The 23,128-nt window shown below is 44.7% G+C and overlaps 2 protein-coding genes across 5 annotated transcripts; one reads left to right on the top strand and one right to left on the bottom strand.

The window, feature by feature from the left end:
* Nucleotides 1-828: 828 nt before the first annotated feature.
* acot11b (acyl-CoA thioesterase 11b) lies at nt 829-7,467 on the bottom strand. Of its 3 annotated transcripts, none has more exons than XM_079740279.1 (16): nt 7,388-7,467; nt 6,202-6,400; nt 5,845-5,914; nt 5,363-5,423; nt 5,126-5,227; nt 4,750-4,885; nt 4,430-4,586; nt 4,204-4,323; nt 3,907-4,045; nt 3,682-3,737; nt 3,489-3,555; nt 3,302-3,385; nt 2,899-3,032; nt 2,463-2,594; nt 2,127-2,253; nt 829-1,852 (listed from the first exon to the last, which is right to left on the bottom strand). In XM_079740279.1, exons 2-16 carry the CDS (start codon nt 6,389-6,391, stop codon nt 1,694-1,696), a joined length of 1,734 nt encoding a protein of 577 aa, XP_079596405.1. In that variant the 5' UTR covers nt 6,392-6,400; nt 7,388-7,467; the 3' UTR covers nt 829-1,693. The 3 variants fall into 3 exon arrangements, with proteins under 3 accessions (XP_079596405.1, XP_079596404.1, XP_079596406.1); XM_079740278.1 differs by having other exon boundaries at nt 7,276-7,417; XM_079740280.1 differs by having other exon boundaries at nt 4,430-4,583; nt 7,276-7,417.
* A 774-nt stretch (nt 7,468-8,241) lies between these two features.
* ssbp3b (single stranded DNA binding protein 3b) lies at nt 8,242-23,112 on the top strand. 2 transcript variants are annotated; one of them, XM_079739962.1, is made up of 18 exons: nt 8,242-8,385; nt 9,073-9,145; nt 9,344-9,405; nt 9,499-9,583; nt 15,197-15,286; nt 17,744-17,818; nt 18,103-18,165; nt 18,263-18,326; nt 18,531-18,604; nt 18,751-18,815; nt 18,908-18,956; nt 19,615-19,650; nt 19,766-19,820; nt 19,939-20,003; nt 20,742-20,820; nt 20,999-21,027; nt 21,124-21,225; nt 21,485-23,112. In XM_079739962.1, the coding sequence occupies exons 1-18, from the start codon at nt 8,330-8,332 to the stop codon at nt 21,512-21,514; spliced, it is 1,152 nt and encodes a 383-aa protein (XP_079596088.1). In that variant the 5' UTR covers nt 8,242-8,329; the 3' UTR covers nt 21,515-23,112. The 2 variants fall into 2 exon arrangements, with proteins under 2 accessions (XP_079596088.1, XP_079596089.1); XM_079739963.1 differs by lacking the exon at nt 17,744-17,818.
* Nucleotides 23,113-23,128: the final 16 nt, after the last annotated feature.

Here is a 23,128-nt window from a genome sequence, read left to right as displayed (position 1 = left end):
TTAAGCAGAAGAGGGTCAGCCTGGACAGGGAGGTGGAGGACGCAAGGTTGAGGCACTTCGCCTTCCTTGAGGAGAAGAAGAGAGCGGCCTTAGAGCGGGAGATGGAGAGGGAGTTCAGCTGGCGGCTAGCCTCGGTGTCCAAGATCATGGACAAATACAGCGCCCAGCAGAAAGCACTCGCCCTCAGACAAACGACGAGCAAGAGAGTAGTCAGGTCCAGGGGGAAACCGGGGTCCCCGGAACCTAAACAGATACCTGTCCAGGTACTCCCAGAAGACGCACCATGAGAACCGTCAGTTTGGCATGTGCGTGAGTGGATTACCACGCAGGTCAACAAGAGCAATGAAAGCTATAACACAATCAAATCATTTGTTTATTATTTCAATAAGTTATTGTAGTTTTTGACACATTGCCTTTTGTTGCCAAGACTCAAATATGACCTTAATTAGGCATATTACTATTTTGAACCACTTGAGTGCTATTATCCAAAGCTAGTAAAGGTGAATTAAAATGCAGGATATTAAGGAGCTGGTAGGGGTAAGGCCTCTAGCTCAGGGATGCCTACAGGTAGACTGCAGGTCTTGGGTATCAAACCCAGTACCGGTTCTGTTCTGCGAGCGGGGCTCGAGTGGAGGTTCTGCAATTAAACACGTTTAAACAACTAGACTGTTCCTCTATCCTGCAGGAACACATCTGTAACCACTGCTACCAGCCCATCAAACGCCTTTTGTTGTAGATATTGTTGAGTAGAAAAATGCAGTGCACTGCTATGAATGTAAAGGGAATTCAAGAGACAAAAGATAATAAGTTAACGTCTATACACTTTATTAGAATGATGGCAATTTGCCTTTCCCATTGATTGTTCTCGCAAATATGAAGATCTAAAATTGCACACAGTGATCACAATCATTTACATGAACACCTAAACACATTGATCAGATAGGTTCAAACATTAGTCGAGGTAGAAAAACAGTAGGTTAAAAAATACTTTTAGTTCACACCTATAAACTCGAGTAAATGTAACGCAATGCAAATAAAATGAGGCCACATGCCAATCTGAAAGTCATGAATTTTGTTTATATTACTCTTCGTACACTAGGCATAATTACTGATATACTACCAACATATTGTGTAACGATTTGTGGATTAATATTGCACATCATGGAAGTTTGGTTCTAATAAAACATAAGGAGCTTTGAGTCCAAAAGGACTCAAAGCTCCTGGTTTGAGTACGAAAAGCTATTGCCTCACAACAATAAGCTTTTGGAGGCAATAGCACATTCTGTTCTCGCCTGCATTTGTACAGCATTATATGGGTCATTTCAACAATGAAGCAAGCCCCTCCAGATCATTGGCTAAGGCCCCGTCACACGGATTCGCCGGCTCCGTCTTGTCGGTCGGCCGAAATGCACAAGACTTATGCGGTTTCACCAAAAAATCGGCTCCGTGTGGACGGGGCCTAAATAGAGTTGACCTGCTATGTTAAAAGCCATCATCGCCCTTTGTAAGATCTCAAGCTTAGTGCAAGATTGGAAGGTTAAAAGGTCACATTAGATCATCTATGTTCCCAAAGAACGGTACGGACACCCAACATTAACCCTCCTTCCTTATAATGCAGCGTTTCCTACTTGAAAGGAGAGGGAGTGAGCGAGGGAGCGACAGAAGAAAAGGGTTCCACCAGCAGCATTTTCTTTTATGGAGCAGCAGCTGGTGGAGCTCCTAGGCAGTTCTTGTTCGCTTTCAGGAAGTCACTGCAGGCGGAGAAGATGCAGTAGTAGCTGGAGGAAAGCCCAACAATGTCTCTGGAGATGTAGGGGAGGACCCCAGGGCTGGCCTGGTTGTAGTAGGTGATCTGGAACCAAACCAAGCACACAGGGAAATAATGGTTGAAGCTAGTTTTCTCTATTGGATACAACTCTACATTTACATTCTAAAGACTACTTCCTCTACGGCTATTTTTTCAAATGTACCAACAAAGGAATGGTCCACAATAGAAGACATTTTTCTGATCTGTGTAAGACAACAGCAGTTATATGATGTGGGTTGGGTGGGCTCATGGCAGGCAATGTGGAAAAAGAGTAGGAATCAGGCATAATAATAGAAAGTCGCCTCGTCATTTGGCCCACCTTGGTGACTGAACTGGACTCTTCCCAGATACAGAAGCCAGCACAGAGCACCTCTCCCCTGGTGTAGTCGTCAGTGGGGGGATGGGTGGGCAGGGTGACTGAGCGCACAGCAATGAGATATGGGTCCCTATGTTGGGAGGCAAAATGTCAGCACTGCATCAGGAATGTATTTATAGCGCACTCTTCAAAAAGGGACAAGTATAAAAGAATAAGGTGTAAAAGTGGATTAATAAAAGGCAAAAACATGGCTACAATAACATATCAACAATAAACAATAAATATCTCGAAATATCCATCTGCTTGTAGCAAGACAGGTTAAAAGCAGTTCGGGAATACCTGGCATCGCATGGCTGCCTCCTTGAGGCCAACATGATGAAATCTTGACCTTTTCCCCCTTTAGTGATCGATGGCGAGGCCACACGATAGATAGTATCTTCCTCATCTGCTTGGAGGACCACCTCACACTTCCTGTTGTCAACATAGTGGGACACATTGAGATGTGAAACGATGCTTTACAGTGAATTTAACAGTATCGTGTAATCACCAATGTATTTCGATTTATTCACCGTTTTGTGTTTTCCAAAGCCACGTAGTGTCATGTCGATAATATTATGACATTCCCTGGATGTTATATTTATAATACTTATATTCACTGTCATAATATATTATAAATTTAGTTTAAAGTTGAAACAATTCAAGCATTATTTAACTGTTATTTTGAGTTGTCGTGGGACACTTAAATATTTACAAAAACTTGCTGTGACAGACTCACTCGTAGTGCCTGTCCCACTCCATCCTCTTCCTCAGATCCGACAGCAGGTGGAAGGTCTGATCTGCTGGGATGTTGACCTTCATCTCCACCTTAAAACACAGCACCTGGTTCTCTTCCAAAGTGTACAGACTGACCTGGAACGTCACAACATGAGCATTAGAACGTAAACCACTGGTGCTGACCGACACTTGTTAAGCCTCTGATGATAAAATCAAAACCACAAACATTCCATAAGATGGAAGATTGATCAGGGATGAATAGTTTGTCGGCCATGCCCTTTACAACTACGTATTAGTATAAGACAATGATCTAATCAAGTCACAGAGGTATGTTGATCATTGTCATGGGGACAGAGGTGAGCGTATCACCTCCCTATCCCTATCAGCTCAGTGTCACCTGTCACCTTATTCTTCTCGGAGGTCAACACCCAGTTTTTTTTTGCGACCATTATCTTCAGCGCCGATACGTTGTTTAAGCTCAGGTACATCTGGGGCGCAAAGAAACCATGATTTTAATGAAAGCTCAATTGTTTGACATGCAAAATAGCAAAATGTTACAGAGCTTGTGTTAGCAACGTGAAATGGCAATACCTGGTTACTTTGGTCCCAGGGAACGGATAAGGGCACTTGTGTTTGCTTGGAGGTGATTATGTATTTCCTTAAACAAAACAAAAAAAGGAAACGGTTAAAACTACATTAAAAGAAAATAGAGGAACTAACACATTCGATCATGAGCGTTCACATGACTCATCTCGAGTGAGGAGATAGTAATATGTGAAGTTACCTATCCAAGCGAATCTTCTTTCTTGCCAATGCCTCTTGGTAGCGCCTTTTCCCATCCTGTAAGAGATTTACGAAGAATTGGAGTTGTTATCCAGAATTCACTAAACTATAACAACTGTTGATGTCGTTGCCATGTATGTAAAGTGTTACGAATGTCAAGTTTTCTTAATAAATAACTTATTGCATTGAAAAATGGCTAGATATAGCGGCTATTTTCCCAACTCACCACAGGTTCAGGTCTTATCCGTGGCAACATACAAGGTTTCCTATCGCCATCCAGCACCTCAAAGGTCATAAAAGCGCTGTTTATATGACGGAGAGGTTCTCCACCTTTATAGGCCTCTGCACACACCCCCACCTCCATACTAGGTGGATGCGAAAAAGTACAAAACAGGCACATACATCCAAGTTTAACATCGAAACAATGGGCTAGGATCAATTCAGATATAACGTCTATGGGTTATGTGCATACAGTTGTTTGTTTGGTCGTTTTCATTGTTGTAGTGCATTGTTGTGTACTCACCTGGTCTTGAAGGAGTTATTGACGATCGCTTTCAGTACCAAACGGTCGCCGATGTGAGAAGGACCACGGAAATGAAACATGTCTATGGACCTCAACGTTGGGTGAGCATTGCAGAGCCGGCTGGAGGAACACAGAGGTAGAACAGCAGTAAGAACTTGAACTCACTCTTTTGTTTCCCCGTACCTCGATATTCCAGTAATGCAAATGGTGTTCGGCGCCGACCCACCTGGCAGCAATGGTAGCCACGTTCTCCATCCAGGCCATGATCTGGCCCCCGAAGGTGCTGACTTGGTGGTTGGCATGGGGGGGTAACACCAGCTCCACACTCTCCACTCGCGTCTTCTCTGCTGGAATGGCGTCCTTGTACTCCTGGCATTCTCCTGCTTGGAGGGAGGGAGGGAGAAAGGGCGGGAAGGGAGGCAGGGGGAAGAAAGAGAGAAAGAGAAAATCCACCGTGATTGAGTGAGGGAGAGTGTTACTGGCACACAGTGAGGTGCAGCATTGTGAGAGCTGGCGTCTGCACTGCGGTGCTTCTGGTGCCGTTACCTAGCTGTGCCGCGCAGTTACTCAGCAGGTCCGTAATGATCTCAACGTGAATCAGCCTCATCCTCCGCCGCTCCGCAGCCAGACTGTACTCCACCTGCTCCAGCTGTGTATGAGGGATCACCTGCTTCAACTGCACCTGTGGGTGTGCACACACATACACATGCACAGAAGCAAGCCAAGCACATTGGCGCACACACACACAGACACAGACACACACACACACGTACACACACACACACATGCGTACACACACACATACAGACAGCCACACGTGTCAAGCGAGAGCGGAAAATAATAGACGTTTAGTGCGTGAAATTAGACTGAGGAGCACGTAAAGAAGCGTCTGTCTTTTGTGTCCGTTACTTTGCTCTCTCACCTTTCCCATCTCTGTGCGCCTTGCAACAAACGAGGCGAAGGCGTGACAGACCTTCCAATCTTTACCAATGTAGAGGTCCTCACAAGTCACCAAAATACCCACCTGGAACGGGGGGGGGGGGGGGGGGGGGGGGGGAGTCAAGTGTGACCATTACAGTACCGACTACAATTTAGACAATTTAGATAGAATGAAGGACAATCTAAGGTTTAAGGAAATAAATCATAATTGTGTACCCACCTCCATGCTGGATGTGAAGGCTCTATTCACCTTCGCGATGATATTAACCACCTGTCCCACCCTGTAGAGGAGACAGGGGCATACAGTATCTATTTAGTGTAAACAGTGTGCAACAATGATAGTATCAATAGTGGCGGAAGCCCATGCGGCTGGGACAAAATGAGGTCAGAAGTTGTTCTGGTAATTGTCCTTGGACTGTGTTTTTAAGTTGTTTTTTTTATCATCGCTTACCTACCTCCGCATTAACAACATAAAGATGATTGAGAACCTATGACAAATCGGATGTGAAGTCTGAGTAATCTTCACCCCATCGAATATTCGAAGTGGATGTGAGGTCAGCCTAGTCTTACCCTATCGTATGTTTGATGTGGATGCGAGGTCAGCCTAGTCTTACCCTATCATATGTTCGAAGTGGATGTGAGGTCAGCCTAGTCTTACCCTGTCGTATGTTGGAAGTGGATGTGAGGTCAGCCTAGTCTTACCCTATCGTATGTTCGAAGTGGATGTCATCCACGGACGCAGTGATGCAGGAGCAGCCGGCGTGTCTCTCGGCTGGAGAGATAAAAATAAAAAAAAAGAAGTTAATGCCTGATTAAAACATCTCCTGATCTCAGGGAGTCATTCTGGGTCCAAACCCAACAGTGCCTCACATGTAAATACTGCAAATCAATCCCTCCATGACCAGTCAGCGATACAACGACGCAGCCAAGCGCGCAATGCTGAACAAGTGCTTGTTTGTAAGTAATGCCAAAGGCGTAAGTGCACCGGGCTAATGAATTCCCAGTCAACCTTAAAACAATGAGTGGTAGCGAGTTCTCGTGTGTATGATACCAGCTTACCGGAAAGGCAGGCAGTGGAATCCATCCATTTCAGCAGCTGTCCGACGCTCAGTTCCCCGCAGTGGTTGGCGTGGCAGGGAAGCACAATCTGACTCATTTTGACCTCTGTGGGGTTTCTGTACACCTCCCCGCTCTCCAGAATGAAGAGGGCGTCCTTCAGGGAGCCCACTCCCAGCTTGTGTGATTCCATCACTGTTATCTAGAAAGATAGCTTGGAAGTTAAACAGGGAACTCAGCCGTAGCCGCAAGGTAGTTTGAAGACGTGGTTGAAGGGCACTGGTTGATTATTGCTAGTGTATTAATATCTGATTGATAAGTTTATATTTCCACCAAAGACCTAGTTGAAACAATAGATATTGTTGTGCAAGAATCAGGGGATTCAATTACATTATTTGACCAGAGTCCTAACTGAAAAGGTTCACAACATACATCAGCTGGCCATGTCAGAGGAGAAATAATCAATCACTGAAAATAAAGTTGCTAAATACCAACTAAAAAGCGTTTTGTAATTGCGTTTAGCATTTGTAATCTGAAAAAGGGTTAAAAAGTATCCAGTTCATATTAGCCGGTCCCATTGCGGAACACAATACTGGCTTTTGTATTTTGTCCTTTACATAATCAACAGATCTCATTGAATGAACTTCAATGAAATATTTCCCCAAATCGCTCCAAATCTGGCAGGACACAACGTTGTGACAAGGCATACTTGATCATGTAATATACTTCTCATAAAATATATCTGAATAAATATATAAATATATCCACTCAGACTATACTTTTTTTTTTGAGTGTGTAGTCTTTCACTTCCACTTGAGAGGCACATGCTATTGGTCATCAGGCTGTCAAACTTCATGACATTATTCACATAGCTTTAGTGACCTCTACTCTGACAACATTGAAACTGCGACACGAGGGTGGAAACATAACTAACTGTACGTGCACAAACATCAAATAGACGTCCAGTCAAAATAGGCAAATCACTTAGATAGAATACATTTTTTGTTTTCCTAGGATATAGGCTAAAACTTGCCAACGTACACATACGACAAAGGTATTTGGGGAAAAAACACTCACCCTATTGTTGCAACTGCTATATAAATGTTGTAGTCAGGTGCGAGGCAGCACACTACACACAATCGGGCCGAGGAAAATAACTGTACCCCATACCGTGGTGTCTTTCGCTTACCCCATTCCGCAAGCCCCTCTCCCTCTGTCGTAGCACAGCGGCGGTTTACTGCCCGCTGGAGGCGACCGCTTTGGCCAGTTTGTTAAGGTAGACTCGGAAATAACTTGGCACGCTGGGTTCTAACAGACAACGCACATCTTTGAATTCCCCCTTAAGTTTACCTCTCGCCTACAGGCTTCAGAGCGCCGACTGAAAAAAAAGAAGAAAAACTAGACTATAAATAAATGGCGTTGTCGCCCAGTTTGCAGAGGAGTTTGCATCCTATTTGCTTAGTTTATGATTTTAACAGGTACGGGCAACCTAAGGAACCTAACCCTAACCTAGAAAAAGCAAGAGAAAGCTATATTAAAAGTGTCATTAAAGGTTTGATGAAAATATAATCTATATTTAAAATGTTATTTATTGTATGTTAAATAATTGTATGTTGATGAATTTAATATCCTTATACAATGCATCAGTCTAATAACATTTCGGCAGAATTGATTTCATTCCAATCAAAACTCGCATCAATATTATGAGGAGGACTGTATGTTTGCTTCATTGCTTTAGTTTTAATTTCTCCCCAAAAAATATGACAAGTTCTACTCAGTTTCTAAGCCATGATCAGGTAGAAGGTGTGCCAGAAGCTATTACTTCACCCATTCATTACGTCATATATTTTCTTTAGTTACAAGTATTTAAAATAAAGTGGAAATGCAGTTTATTAATTGTAATACACGCACACATTACCGTAACTGTACCAGGCTAAAAGGCAAGGCCCTTGAGGCAATACTGCTTGCTCATTGGTTAGATGAAATGCCAATCCAATCCGTATAGCCACATCCCCTTGACCAGGCTCGGTTGAGGAGTGCGGTTGGAGCGCTAGAGGGTCGCGGCCGGGGATGATCTGACAGATGAAATAGCGAAAAGAAAGAGAAGGCGGGCGTCCTCCCACACAAAATCATGTTCCCCAAAGGCAAAGGAACCCCCGTGCCGTCAGACGGCCAAGCAAGAGAAAAGTAAGCTCCTAAACTCGTTTTATTTTTGCTTATCCTGCAAGTTGTTCTATGTAGCCTCTCTTGTATTCTGGAGAGCCTGCGATAGGCGATTTCCTCCTGCCGAGAATGGAATTGAATGAACCGCCTTGTCTGCAGCTCGCCATTCCTGCTCTGAGCTGTATTCCGCCGTCTTTGGCTCACTGCTATCGATTTAATAACGTCAAAGATTGTGCGTGTCGCTGTTTTATACTGCTTGGCGTTTCTTTATGTATTCAGTTTGAATGATTCGCGATTGTTCGCAATCGAAAACAATAACAACGCCTTGCTACATTGTTTCTCTGTTGCGCTTTTCATGGGTTACGTTTTATTACCTTCTGTAGACCACAACGTAAAAACACCAGCGTTATCTATGTTACGATGATGATAGTATTGCAGGTTTTTTTTAAAATATTTTTAAGCAATACTTTACTCCATCGTCACTTTCCATGTTTGAGTATGGTGAAACCTTGCCAGGGTTTTGCTTGGTTACACAGCCCTCATTTAATTGTTTGGCATAGGCTATTGGCAGCCATTGTTCAGAGTCTGTACCGACACCGTTCTGTGTGTGGAGGAAATGTTACCAATTGGCGTTATTGCCAATTAGTAATTTGGTATGGACCGAATGTTGGCGTTATCTTTTATATTTTTTTAATGTTTTCTTTCACGCAGGTTGGCCCTATACGTCTATGAATATTTGTTACACATAGGGGCACAGAAGTCTGCACAGACCTTTTTGTCTGAGGTAAGAGCCATTTTTATTAAGTAAAAGTACAGGCCTATTTTATACTCCTAGTTCAACAAATATCGAATAATTAAATCTTGTATTTTCTTAAAAAAATCTAATAAAAATATGAACATATTTTTTATATTTTTTACCAATGCATTTAGGATATTAACATCTAAGAGTTTTTCAATTTATTTGTGAATTTTGGTATTATAGATACGATGGGAGAAGAACATAACTCTTGGAGAACCGCCGGGATTCCTACATTCCTGGTGGTGGTGAGTAAAGATGTTCACATCTCTGTGTAAACATGTCCAGGGGTACCTTTTTTATTGTCTTATCTTTCCTTTTCTTTCTCCTCCCGACCAAAGTGTGTTCTGGGACCTTTATTGTGCTGCTCCAGAGAGACGAGAGACATGCGACCACTCCAGTGAAGCGAAGGCCTTCCACGACTACGTGAGTCTCTTGTCCTCGCGATGCGACCTGGGGAACCATATGTTTCAGTCTAGTTGTGGCGGTCGCAATGAGGAAGGCAGTGCCTTTACTGTGAAAAACAGAAAAAAACAACAGAAAAGCCTGTCCTTGAAGAACATTGAGTCTTTCTTACGAGCAATTCCAAGACCTTACATTTATGTTGTGGTTTTTTATTCTCTGAGAACTTTGGTAGAGCACTTTTTATTTTATTTACTCCAGATGTTGTCTAATTACAGTTTTTTTCTGTAATTCGTAAAAAGAAATTGCCACCACACTCTTCAGGAAATACCTATTGTATTTTTCCCTGAGTCATGCATAATGTCCTATAATTCTAAAGTTGGCCAATTTTAAGGTTGTACAAAAGGGGCTGTTTTTGTCAGCCACTCTTGGTCATGGCTATGTTGTTTGGCCTAAGAATCCTCCCAACTAGTCACCTAGGTGCTTCAGGGAAAAAGCTGCTGACGGCCGGTCCTGAGTCAAACCTGTCCATGTGCTCTCCCCCCTTGGGCTGTGTTGTACTCCAGCACCCTGCTTCACTCCCCAGAGGAGGCCGGGCCCACAGTGCTCCTCCTTATATCAAAGCAAATATCCACATAGTGTGCGCCTAAGTTGGTTTTGTGTGTTTAGATGTGTCTGACTTGGCTTGGTGGCTTAAGCATATGGTGAAACCTGAAACCTTCGTGAACATCCAGTTGCCGGTCAGTAGCCCTGTGTCCACAAAAAACCAGCAGAACTGAAATGAAATTATGAATGGAGTAAGATGCGCTGGACACGACCATGTTATTAGTCACTCATTGTTAAGTTCTCAGTCTGTGGCTCCGGCTAAATTGCATGATGTTGGATTGTTAACGTGGTATGAATGATATCTTTCAGTGATTATTGCACATTAAATCATTAGCCATGTAGTCTGAACGTGTCCTTATTCGGGCTGACTGGCAGCCCTAATCTATCATAAACTGGTTCAAACCGAACCTCAACCGTTTGTTTCTCCCCCCCCCCCCCCCCCCCCTGTCCTCATTTTATTAGAATTTGTCTTGCACGCTCCAGGAAGCAGTTGAGACACGTGACGTGACTGTGCAGTTCATAGTTTGAGTCGTCATATCAGATTAAATGTGAGAAGCTTGAAGGAACGGAAACCTCTCTAACCCCTCTAGCGCGACTTCCACTCGGGCCCGCTACGTTGTTAGGGAGATGCCATTGCAAACAGGAAGGGGTTAAAAGGTAGATGTTGGCCCTGCTCCTTGCAGATAGGGTTGTCAGGGGCAACAGGCCTCCTGATCGGGCAGGTGACCTGGGAGCCGGTAGAGAGGCTTGGAGCGGGGCCTCGCTCCACGACAACATTCCTCCCGGTTCCTTCTCTCACGCAGACGCTGAAGCACACTTCACGACATGTGTTTCTGTTTGCTCGCATTTAAGAGCAGCGAAATGCGTCTAAAAGTGAGTGCACTCACTCGTTGGCTTTTTGTGGCCCGTTTCTCAGTATGTTTGTATGCGAGTGTTGAATGTGTCCAGAAAGGCCTCGCTAACACGTAAGAATTTATTTCTCTGATGGATGGAAATTTAGTTTATATTCAACGCTTTAATTGAGTTTTGGCTCAAAATGGTACCGTTGTTCCCTGACGCAAACACAAATGAGAGCGGTGGAATTATTCATTTCCGAAAGAAAATTGAGTTTTCAAATGATTTTGATGTTTTTCACATTAGCATTACATTTGCTTTGTGTTACAAAGTGGAACTGTTAAGCCTCTGCACTTGATCCAGCTGATGTTGTCCTATCATGGAAAGCATTAGTGTGTGTGTGTGTGTGTGTGTGTGTGTGTGTGTGTGTGTGTGTGTGTGTGTGTGTGTGTGTGTGTGTGTGTGTGTGTGTGTGTGTGTGTGTGTGTGTGTGGACAGTACAAGTCCTTGGGCCATAGCCTTTGTCTCAGCTGTGGGGGAAGGTGATGGCTGCCTGGCTAGCCAGCAGGGCTCGTAAAGCCCTGGTGTATTCTCACACACTGGGCCCTGACGGACGCTCCCTCCGGGGCCCTGGTCGCCATGGCATCGGCGCTTGATTGATGGCTGTCAGGAAACTGAGCGGCAGATTGGGAAGGGGCGGGAGGTTGTGGCATATGCCGGGCATACACCGTGGAGGAGCAGGGGGAGGTGGGGAAGGCAGAGGGAATGAATTAGGCCTGCTGCAGGCCGCTCTGCTGTCCGTAGCTGCAGAGAAAGAGAGGGAGAAGGGTGGTAGGGGGGCAGAGAGAGAGGGAGAGGGGGGGGAGGCAGAGAGAGAGAGAGGGGGGGGGGGGGAAAAGAGAGTCTGAGACGGTGGGATCGAGGAAGAAGAAACATCTCCGCTGGATCCAGAGTGGTGTTTTATGATGTTGATTGATGGTTAAACATTTACAAGCTAAACATAGGGCCGCGGCCCCCGTCAGAGCCCGGGCTCCAGGGGAAGAAGTGAGGTCAGGAGCGAGGGTGGTTGGGTGGTCTCTGCTCCCCACCCCACCCCAGCTACACTCATCTACGGCACGTTAATAAAAACTGTTGATCTCATTCGCTCTCAGGCTATGTGTCTGTCCTTTCTTCTCTCTTTTGCCGTCTCTGTGTGTTTTTTTCCCTCAGTAAACCACTTTGTCTCTGTCTCTGCATTTTTCTCTCTAGTCTACTCTCTCCCTGTCCCTTTTTGTTTTTGTAGAAGGGAGCACTCGCACTGGCCTTTTGTAACCTCCTCTGATTCAAGGGAAATTTGCTTGGCTAGGATTGCCCGTGCTACATGCAGGCTGAAGTGGGTTGTGGGGGACGGGCGGGCTTAGATTGTCATAAAGAAGGTCCCTGGGGGGTGGGGGGGAGGTTTAAGGTAGAACCCAGACAGGAGCCCTGGGCTTGGCTGAGACATCTGCCCCCTTTTACACACACACACACACACACACACACACACACACACACACACACACACACACACACACACACACACACACACACACACACACACACACACACACACACACACACGCGCGCGCGCAGGCTGCACTCCAGGACATTTTGCTGAGCACAGTGGAGTAGTAATGGGACATGGATAAGATCTTGCACAACATGCACGTTACTCTACAAGTTGACAAACAGTCCTCGAGTTTCAAAGCAGCTCGACCGACTCTGTATTTTTAGCCTTGTTTTAATATCTAATTGAAATCCAGAGGGTTGATTTGGTGTTGCAATTGTGCCGAATACACAAGGTGTGTATTGCGCTGCGTCAGGGTCTGGACAGGGAATGTTTATGCCTTTTTAAAAACTGCTTTTTAACGTTCATCAAAGCCCTTTAAAGGATGTTGCAAAGTATTGTGATGACATGGTTAAAGACAACCTGGGAAGTGTGTTTTCAGGAAGTGGCGAAGGATGTTGGCGATGTTAGAAAGGTCTTCAAAATCCACAGGCTTCACATGTGGTGGAGGTCGGTGCACTTTAGAAACCCAACCATGACTCCTGGCTGATTCTGTGTTTAGTTGTTTTAAATTGGGGATTTGCAGAGCCCAACGGATTTCAATGACTGATAAAAGGGAGTAAAAAATGATATATATGGGCCTTTATTCCATCTACACATAGCGTGGTATCCTGTTGGTGGAGCAGCACCTTGGTCTGCTGCTCCCCCTCCATCAATGCTTAGGGCCGCGCAACGGCAGCAAAATCATGAGCCAAAGGAACCAATGGACAGTATGGGAGGAGCTACTCTCCTTCGTACAGAACATGATTTAAAACTCAGTGTTGGTACGGTTGTGGTCTGTTAAAGTATAGAGAGCTTTTACCACCACAATAGAGGATCTACAAAGAGGTGATTTCATATATAAATCAACACCATTTCTGAAGTTATCATATCGGAACACATTTACGATGTGTTCTGATACCGCTGTATCTGTTGTAGGCAATGGTGAATCAAAACATTTACAACTCTATTGTCAACACGCTGCCATCTTTGTAAGAGCATGTTATGAAGCACAAGTGTTGGGACGAGATTATGGGCTGTTAGCTATTTCACCCTCCTTCTCTTTCTCTTATCTGTCTCTATAATAATAGACGTTGGACTATATAACATCAAGGATACAAACAATATACTGTCCCCCATTGAATGACCTTAAGTAACCCAGTATTTTATACACAACGATACTACTTGAATAATCAGGCTTGTGTGATTTAAAATGTATTTTTTTTGCAGTAAGATTTCACTTCCAAAAAGATCACCGTGAGACATTCTGCTTCCCAGTGTCCTTTTTGTTGAACGGTAATGCTGTACACAAGGCTTAGTTTGGGGGGGGAAGCCTTGTAAACAACAAAGCCATCTTCAAGCATTCCTTTAGGCCCCTAGAGCCTGACCTGAAGACTCTCCCGTTTACCGTGGTGGTTGTTTGGTCCGGTCCTCTCCGCGGTCGCGCCTCCGTCTCCCTGCCTCACTTCTCCGCCTGCTGTGGTATTTCACAGCGGCCCTGCAGCTGCAGCCTGCGCTGATATCATTAGCGAAGATGCAGTCAATGCCAGGGAGTGGGCTGGCTGTTGACCAGCATTTTTCTGTCTGTCGAGCTCAGCTATAGGGCTACCAAAGTGTGTGTGTGTGTGTGTGTGTGTGTGTGTGTGTGTGTGTGTGTGTGTGTGTGTGTGTGTGTGTGTGTGTTAGGGCCGAACTATTTGGAGAAATAATCTAATTGTGATTATTTTGAGCAATATTGCAATCTTTCTTTCTAAAGTCCCTTTATGTTCTGTATTATTCTCTCAACAAAAGCAATAAATCATTCTATAGTATGATCAACATCAAACTATAAACGGCTCTTTCCTTGAAACCTTTTTCGGTTTGAAGTGTGTGTGTGTGTGTGTGTGTGTGTGTGTGAGAGATAATAAAAACCATTTGATTAAAGTGAACGTAACACTTTTGAGTCACGGCTAGCCTCACGTCTTCCTGGGTTTGGCTGCTCAGACGCTAGGGGTGGGGGTGGGCGGTGGGCTGCAGAGGGACATTAGCTCATCTCATATTGCTCAGGCTTGAGGGGGAAGACAACTCGGTCAATTAGTGCGAGTGTGTGTGACTGAAGCAAATGGCACATTAGTGAATTAGGAATTGTGGTCTGTGCCGGAAATCGGCCCAGTGAAGCCCCCATGCTGTGCTGGAGCACTTTAGGGGCCGCCGATGGCGAATCCCACCGTGGTTTATCTGATTGGCTGAATTCTAGATCGTCTGAGCTCCGAAAATGCGGTCTTGTAAAACGTTTACTTTTTATGTGGATTTGTTGCAGGGTTGAATCTCAATGATTTATTATCCAAATGGTTTCAATGCATCAGAATCCCAATGCTTCACGATGGGCGACATCACGATCAAGGATGGACTTTTTTTTTTTTCTCATTTCTCTTTGCCATGGTGGTGCAACGGAGGACGAACAAAGTGCAAAAATTCCACTCTACTGTAATTACAAATTTGAGTCCAAGCTAAAGCCAGTGTATATCTCTTCGAGCGTTGCTGTCGTTTCATCCCCCTAAAATGTTTTCACTGATTTGCGTTGTGTGTTGTGTCATCCCAGTGGAGCTAACCGGTGCCCTCCCTCCCTCCCTCCCTCCCTCCCTCCCCTGCAGAGTGCGGCCGCGGCCCCCAGTCCTGTCATGGGAGGGATGCCCCCCGGTGAGGGCATGCCAGGAGGGCCCATGCCACCGGGCTTCTTCCAGGTCAGTCTGCCAGCACTTCCTCTATGGGTTCATTATGGTCTGTCCCTGTACAACCTCCTCTTCTGCTCCGTCCGTCCGACGTCTGTCTTCACTCCAAGCCACAGCTAATGTATCTGCGGTGACTCCGGCCTAGCAGAGCATGCTGCACTGCATTTCTGTCCTGTGACGTCGCTTTAAGACTATCTTTTATCCCACTGCAGTGTTTCCCCTCAAATATTTGTCCAGCAGAAGCCCTGAGGTGTGTGTGTGTGTGTGTGTGTGTGTGTGTGTGTGTGTGTGTGTGTGTGTGTGTGTGTGTGTGTGTGTGTCTGTGTGTGTGTGTGTGTGTGTGTGTGTGTGTGTGTGTGTGTTGTTGTTGTACGGGGTGAGGTTTTAGTGTGATCAGTTATTCCAGTAAGTCTCTGGTGCTCTCATACCAACAGAAATGGTAGAACAATAAAACCGAACAACAATAGCATGCGAACGCACTAATGTGCACCAGGCCAATGTTTTTGCCGTTAATGTTCAGTTTTCAGTCTGCAATTTATAGCCATCCCACCGTCTGGGTTTCATAACACTGTGGCTTCTGCTCTACATGATCAAATATCTAGGCTACTTACGCTTATTAAGTCTCTTTTCGTATTGCTTTTTCTTTTAATGCGTCCTACATTCATTCTAAGGCTGAGCTAATTTCCCTCTACAGTAGCATCATGCGTTTTTATACTAGATACCATTTTGCTCATTATTTTCCAAGATATTTCTCCCAACAATGACAATAATGTCAATGGAAGAATGTATTTTTGAAGCCCCAAAAAGATTTGGAATAAAAAGGGGTTAAATTTGCATGGCTGATTGCAGTGGCGCTGGGCTGGATGAATGGAGAGGAAACACTGGACTGGTATTCTAACGATAGTGCAGGAGGAGTGGGATGAGGGAGAGTTAATGAAGGCCTAATTTGCACATACATTATAAATGCTATATTACGCTTTCTCCTATTTTTACCTATGCGTCTTTAATGCATCCATCCATTATTAATTGATGTATTTATCTGCTGCTATGCCAATGCCAACTCGTTAATGTCTTCACTGACACTGAGGCCTTCATATATATATACATCTCTCTCACTCACTCACAAAATATCAATCATATGTTCACGTGAAATACATTTGTTTTTCATACGAAAAATATATGGGATTCATATGAAGCGTGAGTCCTTGTTCGTGCTGCCACCATCCTGCCTTGCCGCTCGCTTTGTTCCGCTGGTGTGCATGTGGGAAGCGTAGCACGGGGGAGCAGACATAGAGTCTGGCCCTCTCTCCAGTGTAGTAAACATGCAGGCGTGGCCAGGCCATTTTCCCTAATGTAGAAATCGAAAGTTGCAGCTCCCACCATAAATCAATATCTCCATGAAGATTAATTCTTGGCAGGCAAGCGTGCAGAACTGCCTTTAGAAGGTGACATAAGCCTAAATTATGGCGCTGCCGCCCACCGCTAGAAAGTCCCCCGCCTGCACTCTCCACCGAGCAGGTTAGCTGGTGGGGAGGAGGAGGCGACAGGACAGCGATCGCAGTAAACCCAGTGCAGAGGGAGACATTTTATCTCTCAGTGTGAATTATCTTTCTCATGACGCACACACAAGCGCACCCGTATACACTCATGTACGCATGCGCGCACACATACACACACACATACGTACACGCACGCACGCGCACGTACACATGTATACGTACGCACACGCGCGTCTCATTTGCCGACTCAAACACTTGCTCGTTCTATAGCAGGATGTATTGGCGTAGATTCAATTAGGCTCCCCCCAGTCTTGTCAGATCAGCAACATTAGTGGCACATTCCCAGTGTGGAAGGATGTTTTAGAACTAATTACACAGGGCTTAATTGATGCTGTTCATTTTGGGGGAGGGTGGGGGGGGGGAGAGATAAGCGGTGATGACACGTTGCGTACAGCGGGGTCCTTAATAGCCCTGACTGACAGGCGGTCGGGCACGGATCCTCTCAAACGCCGCCGCTGCCAACATCTCGTCTTGTTGTCTGCTCCCGCCTCGCTGCCTTTGTGTCGTGAAGTCAAATCGGCGTAATAACCATGCTTTATTTATTTTTTTCTGCTAAGTTCCCCTTCTATTTTTTCTTTTGTAAAATGGCGCTACCCTTTTGATCCGGCCTATTCCAAAGTGTCCTCCTCAGCCCTGCAGTAACCCCGCCTCTCTTTCTTCACCACCCTCCCCCCTCTTGTCATGTCTCTGTATCCAACTCTCTCTCCTTCCTGCTTACCTGCCTCGGCCTCTCTCTATGTCTGTCTCTGTCTCTCTCCCACTTACCCACCCCTCTGTCTCTTTCTCGCCCTCTCTCGCATTCCCACCTCTCCCTCCTACTTACACCTCTCTCTCTCTCTTTCTCTCTCGCTCTCTCTCCCCCCCCCCCGTGTCGTTTTGCTTGTTCCTGGTTTCTCGTGCCGCGCTGCAGGGTCCGCCAGGTCCCCAAGGCTCCCCTCACCCCCAGGCTCCTCCCCCTAACAGTATGATGGGACCCCACAACCAGGTACACCGCCCCCCCCTCCTCCCTGGCTCTCCCTCCTCTGTCCCATCAGCTCTTTGCTGCCACCACGAAGAGCTCTTGTTGTTGTTGTTGTTTTTGTTGTTGTTGCTGCTGATGCTTCATGCTTTACACGTTCCTCCGCACCATGCTTTTGGCAGTTTTTGTCTAAGCGCCGGATCCATAAAATTGTTTTATTTTTGTATTGTTATCTTATGGACTCTTACACCTGTAGAGTCCCTATGGAACTGTGAACGAATGCAAAAGTGATCCTCTTCATTTATTTTCAGTCCTTCATGTCACCTCGCTTCGCCGGCGGCCCCAGAGGTCCTCCCATCAGGATGGGGAATCAGGTACACTCCCACTCCATCCACTCTGATGGATTCAGAACCACCGCGTGGCGGTTTAAGGTGGATTGACCAGTGTTGTTGTTTTGTGGTTGTTATTTAGCCACCTGGCGGCGGGCCAGGTCCTCACCCCATGTTGGCCAACATGGACCCCACAAGACCACAAGGTGAGCCCCTGAGTGTGCATGCGCACTCTTCATAATCTAGATCCCTTAGGAATATCATGGCAATATTTCAATTATCATTGGAATCATATACAGCGTACCCTTTTTTTTTCTGTGTTCTATTTTGTTTTTGACAAATAATAAAGTAAAAGAATACGAATATATTTTTAAGAATAACAATCCCTCATGCCCTTCTCCCTCTTGCAGGCCATCCCAACTTGGGGCCAATGCAGAGAATGAGTGGGCCCCGAGGCATGGGACCCATGGGGCCCGGCCCTCAGGTAAACTCAACCCTAATCCACTTTACTAGCTAAACTCCTTAAGCAGCATTGTCGGTCAACATGAATTCAATACAAAATGTATTCCTCTAAACGGCCATAGATGAGCTATGATTTTAAAAGTTTGTTAAACGGTTTTGTCTCCCCAGAACTTTGGGGGTGGGATGAGGCCCCCACATAACGCCATGGGCCCCGGGATGCCAGGAGTGAACATGTAAGCCTCTTTTATTTCCTTGGTATTAATGTTATTTTTGTTCTTTTAATCATGAGGATGTTGTCCCTAACCAAAGTGACCTTACTATCCAGGGGCCCAGGTACCGGTCGGCCATGGCCCAATCCCAACAATGCCAATTCTGTGAGTACATACCAGCACACACTCCCCAATGCATCTGTAATGACTCACTATTTAAGGTTTCAATTAAGCTTTTTCGGAGGCAGACATTTTGTTTCACGTGGCCAAAATCGTGGTTAAATCTGGCGAAACATTTACATCCTCCATCATCTGTTGCAAGTAGAAAGAAAAAAAATATTTTAGTGCTTTGCAAAGGTCTGGATAATGACCGGTGAGTCACAAAATGGTGACAAGACGACCACTCCAAACAAGTGTGGTTCAAATTTGCAAATTGTTTTTTTTAGCACACTAAGTACGCACTGTGCCACCTCTGTGTATGCATCCTCTAAACAATTATTGGGTCTTGGGGAATATTGAGCCACATTTCAAAGGCTGTTTCTGACCAGATTCATCTTGGCTCAGGTTGCGGTGCAGTCTTCTCCTAGTTAGAGATTAAGTGTCTGTTATAATGTGCCTCGGCTGTCCAGTACAGGCTGTAATTGTAGTTTGTGTCTTGGTGTAAACTAAGACTACCCGTGCATGGGAAGCAATGATGTTTGGGGCTGATCAAATAATAATCACGGCTCTTTTTATTTACTTTTTTTACGGCAATTAGCATAGTTTAAATTTACTTTCTCAGCCATCAGTGTTTATTTTCCTTGTCCTTGTTTTGTTTTCTCAGATGCCTTACTCATCTCCCTCTCCCGGTGCATACGGGGTAAGAAGATTTCAACATTAGAGTTTGTAGTGTTGGAGGCCAATAGTACATCATGTAACGTGCAGATGCTTTCTATGCTAATGTGTATGTTGCTAATGCATTTCTCTCATCAAAGGGGGCGTCTGGAGGTGGTGGTCCCCCAGGAACTCCCATCATGCCAAGCCCTGCAGGTAGGCGATCCGGCTCCCATCTTGAGCCGATGGCTCTCAACCAATCCATGCTGTATCATGTATTCAAATACACAAGTCTGACCATACTGCTTTTTCTTTGTCTTTGCTTTACTTCCAGACTCCAACAACTCGGGCGACAACTTGTACACCATGATCAACACTGGACCAGGCAACAGGAATAACGTAAGCCTCAGATGTTTCCTCCGTCATTCCTGGGCTACGAGTCTTGTTTGCAAAAATGGAAACGATAGTTTGTTAGCTTCCAGCAGAGCATGTGTTTTGTAACTGTAAGCCCTCAAACACACTTAGAACTCGGGCACTATAAATATTTGGCTCTTCTTTGACCTTATTTTAGAAATGCCTTCTGCAAATGCTGCAACTGCCATTGTAAACAGTAAAATCAAGAAACACTTGATTCATTCATATATTTGAGGTTCAGGATTTAGGGGTAAAGAAGTTATACTTGAATATAAGGTTAAATTATTTATATGTAGGATTATTTTTTTCTTCTTCCAAACAAATAATTATTCATTTACATTTACATTTAGGGCATTTAGCAGACGCTTTTATCCAAAGCGACTTACAATAAGTGCATTTGTCATAAGAAGTGAAACAATATATCGCTGTCGGTACAGTAAAGATGTTCATAGAACCAAGTGCAAGTATTACAATCGCTAGGCTAACCCATTCCCCCTGTAAAGCAACGAAAGCAGCTACTGTAGATTGTTGCTAAACAATTAAGTACTTTGAATATATTCAAGCAAAAAAACTAATTTTTCCTAAACTCCACTAGCTTTAATCAAATGTCCTAGAGATCTCTTCACTGCACATTTGACTCTTATACTAAAACCATGTCAAGACCTGACTGCCTTGCCAGGTACTGTGTTTTAAGAAGCCTTTCCACTCTCTGTTTCTTCATAGTTCCCCATGGGCCCCGGATCTGATGGGCCCCTGGGGGCCATGGCCGGCATGGAACCACACCACATGAACGGATCACTAGGTAACCCCATGCAATACCGCAGCACTGCAGATAAACACGGCGTGGCAACAATGTGTTCACACCATTATAACCACTGCGACGTTCCTGCTGGGAACCATTGCCATTGACCTGCAAGAAAGATAGCGCATGGAATGTAAACATTGTCCTCCGATATTTACATGTCTTTGTGCTTTCTTAGGCTCTGGTGACATGGATGGATTGAACAAGGTAAAACTGATTAATCCAACCTTTTTTAAGCAATTATTTTCGGGGTTTTTTGGATAAAAAATGAAATGGAATTTATTGATGTTATTTCTTTCCCAGAATTCCCCAAACAATTTAAGTGGCATGAGCAATCCCCCCGGAACTCCGAGGGATGACGGGGAGCTGAGTGGAAACTTCCTCCACTCTTTTCAGAGTGAGAACGTAAGTCCACTCCCCTCGGCCAACTAGCATCTCTGTGGAGACGGCCTCACAAGGCACGGTTGGTCGTCATTTAATGGTATTGAAGTACAGTGTTGTGGACCGTACTGCAAAGCATTGCTTGCTGCAGATTGACATCATTGAATACAGTGAAGAAAACCACAGTGTACTGGGCCTTTGACTAAAGAAAGTTGTTATGACTTGTGTTTGTGCTTATGTTTGTTATATACCGTATTTACACACTGGTTCTGTGTCTCCGTAGTACTCCCCAACCATGACGATGAGTGTGTGACCCCGCCCCTCCTGACGATTAATTTGCCATCATTCCAAGGATCTGGACTCATAATAGGACAAGGCCAAAAACATCAGCAGCGAATCAGGGACAGGCGCCATTTTGGTTCCAAACAAACACCAGAATGCTGATCGGCAGAAATGCAATGGCTGGTGACTACTGCTCCTTGCTAACAAAAAAAATGAAGGACAATTTTCTCCATTCATCACAACCCCAAGGTTGACAAAACCAGCTACTGAAATGCATATATGACACGTTTTAGGTTCTTTGCAAGCCCCCCGCCTGCTCCCCCAAAGCAAAGGGAAAGAAAAGGGTTGAAGGTGGAAGTTTACCTCCTTGTGCATTTTAATTATTGCTTTGTGGTGCAGGGTGTGTGAAAGAAATGTTTCTGCTTTCTGTCCTTGAATAACACTGGAGAGTGTATATGTATTGTGCGCGAGGGGATAATAAGACCATCTTACCCACAGCTACACTCACTGCACCACGCAACCGTCAAGTGGACATATGTTTTCAGATTTACCCTGTTAATGTCCACCTTTAAACAACAAAATAACATGAGTATTTCTTTCTCCCTATGGCCACCTCGCTATTTTACCCTATTTTATAGAGTGGAGATGCTATAAAAATGCTTTTATTGTGACAGCATTTCAAGTTTGTAACTGCCCCGATTGGGTTATAAAACTTCAAATCATCAAATTGAGCCCAGTTTCTTTGAATCGGTTCACTTTGCTTTCTGAGAGCAATGCCATAACCCCGCCCCCTATCCCTCATCTCTTTGCTGCCACCATCAGTTTCTAAAGGGGTTGGGGGGGGGAAAACCAAACTAGCCCATTGAGTTCTGTCCCAGGGCGGGGGGCGCGATCTGAAACCGGAGCGCCAGAAAGTGCGTGCATGAATGCTGAGAATCTGTACAACATACTACCTAGTGCTGCTCTGCTCTGTTTGGACACCTGCTTTAAGACATGTATATCCTCCTTGATCTGCGTGTGCTTCACACTCTGTGCTCCGTGTTGTAGCCTTTGTGTTTATACCCCAATCCGGTTGAATTGGCGTACTCGTTTTGTTTTTACATGATGACATGGCTATGAATAAGTTGCCCATTGTAATCTCCCATGCGTATAGGTCATTTGTATTTTCTCCTCTGTATCATTGGTTGCCCCCCTAGCCCCCCTCCCCCCAAAAAAAAAAACCTTCCTGTCCCTTTTTTTTATTTTATATTTTGATACAAACTTTGACTACGTATATTGCCCCAGTTATTCAGAATTAGTTACGGCTTTCTAAACTGATTTGAGTAGGCATTATTATAAACTTAGCAGCAGTCTTGTTAATGTGATGAGAAATTTGTTTTTGACTTTTTGTTTTTCGTTTCTTGTGAGCATTGAGCATTATACACTCTGTCCTATGTTGCCTTTATTTGCGGATATTTTTTTATTTCAAATTGAGGAAAGATTGCTTGTTAATATAATTTTACAGTAACTTATTTACTTGCCATGAGTTTTTTTTTTCTTTTTTACAATTTGGTCTAGCTTCAAGATGACCCAAGGCTAGATTTAAATAAAGAACTTAAAATAAAACTATTGTTAAACTGTTGGAAACGATTTGGTGTGATGAGCT

This window comes from Pollachius pollachius, assembly GCF_949987615.1.
Source record: "Pollachius pollachius genome assembly, chromosome: 7".
NCBI lineage: Eukaryota > Metazoa > Chordata > Actinopteri > Gadiformes > Gadidae > Pollachius > Pollachius pollachius.
Note: the sequence above shows the minus strand (reverse complement) of the source record. Positions and strands in the feature narration are given on the sequence as shown.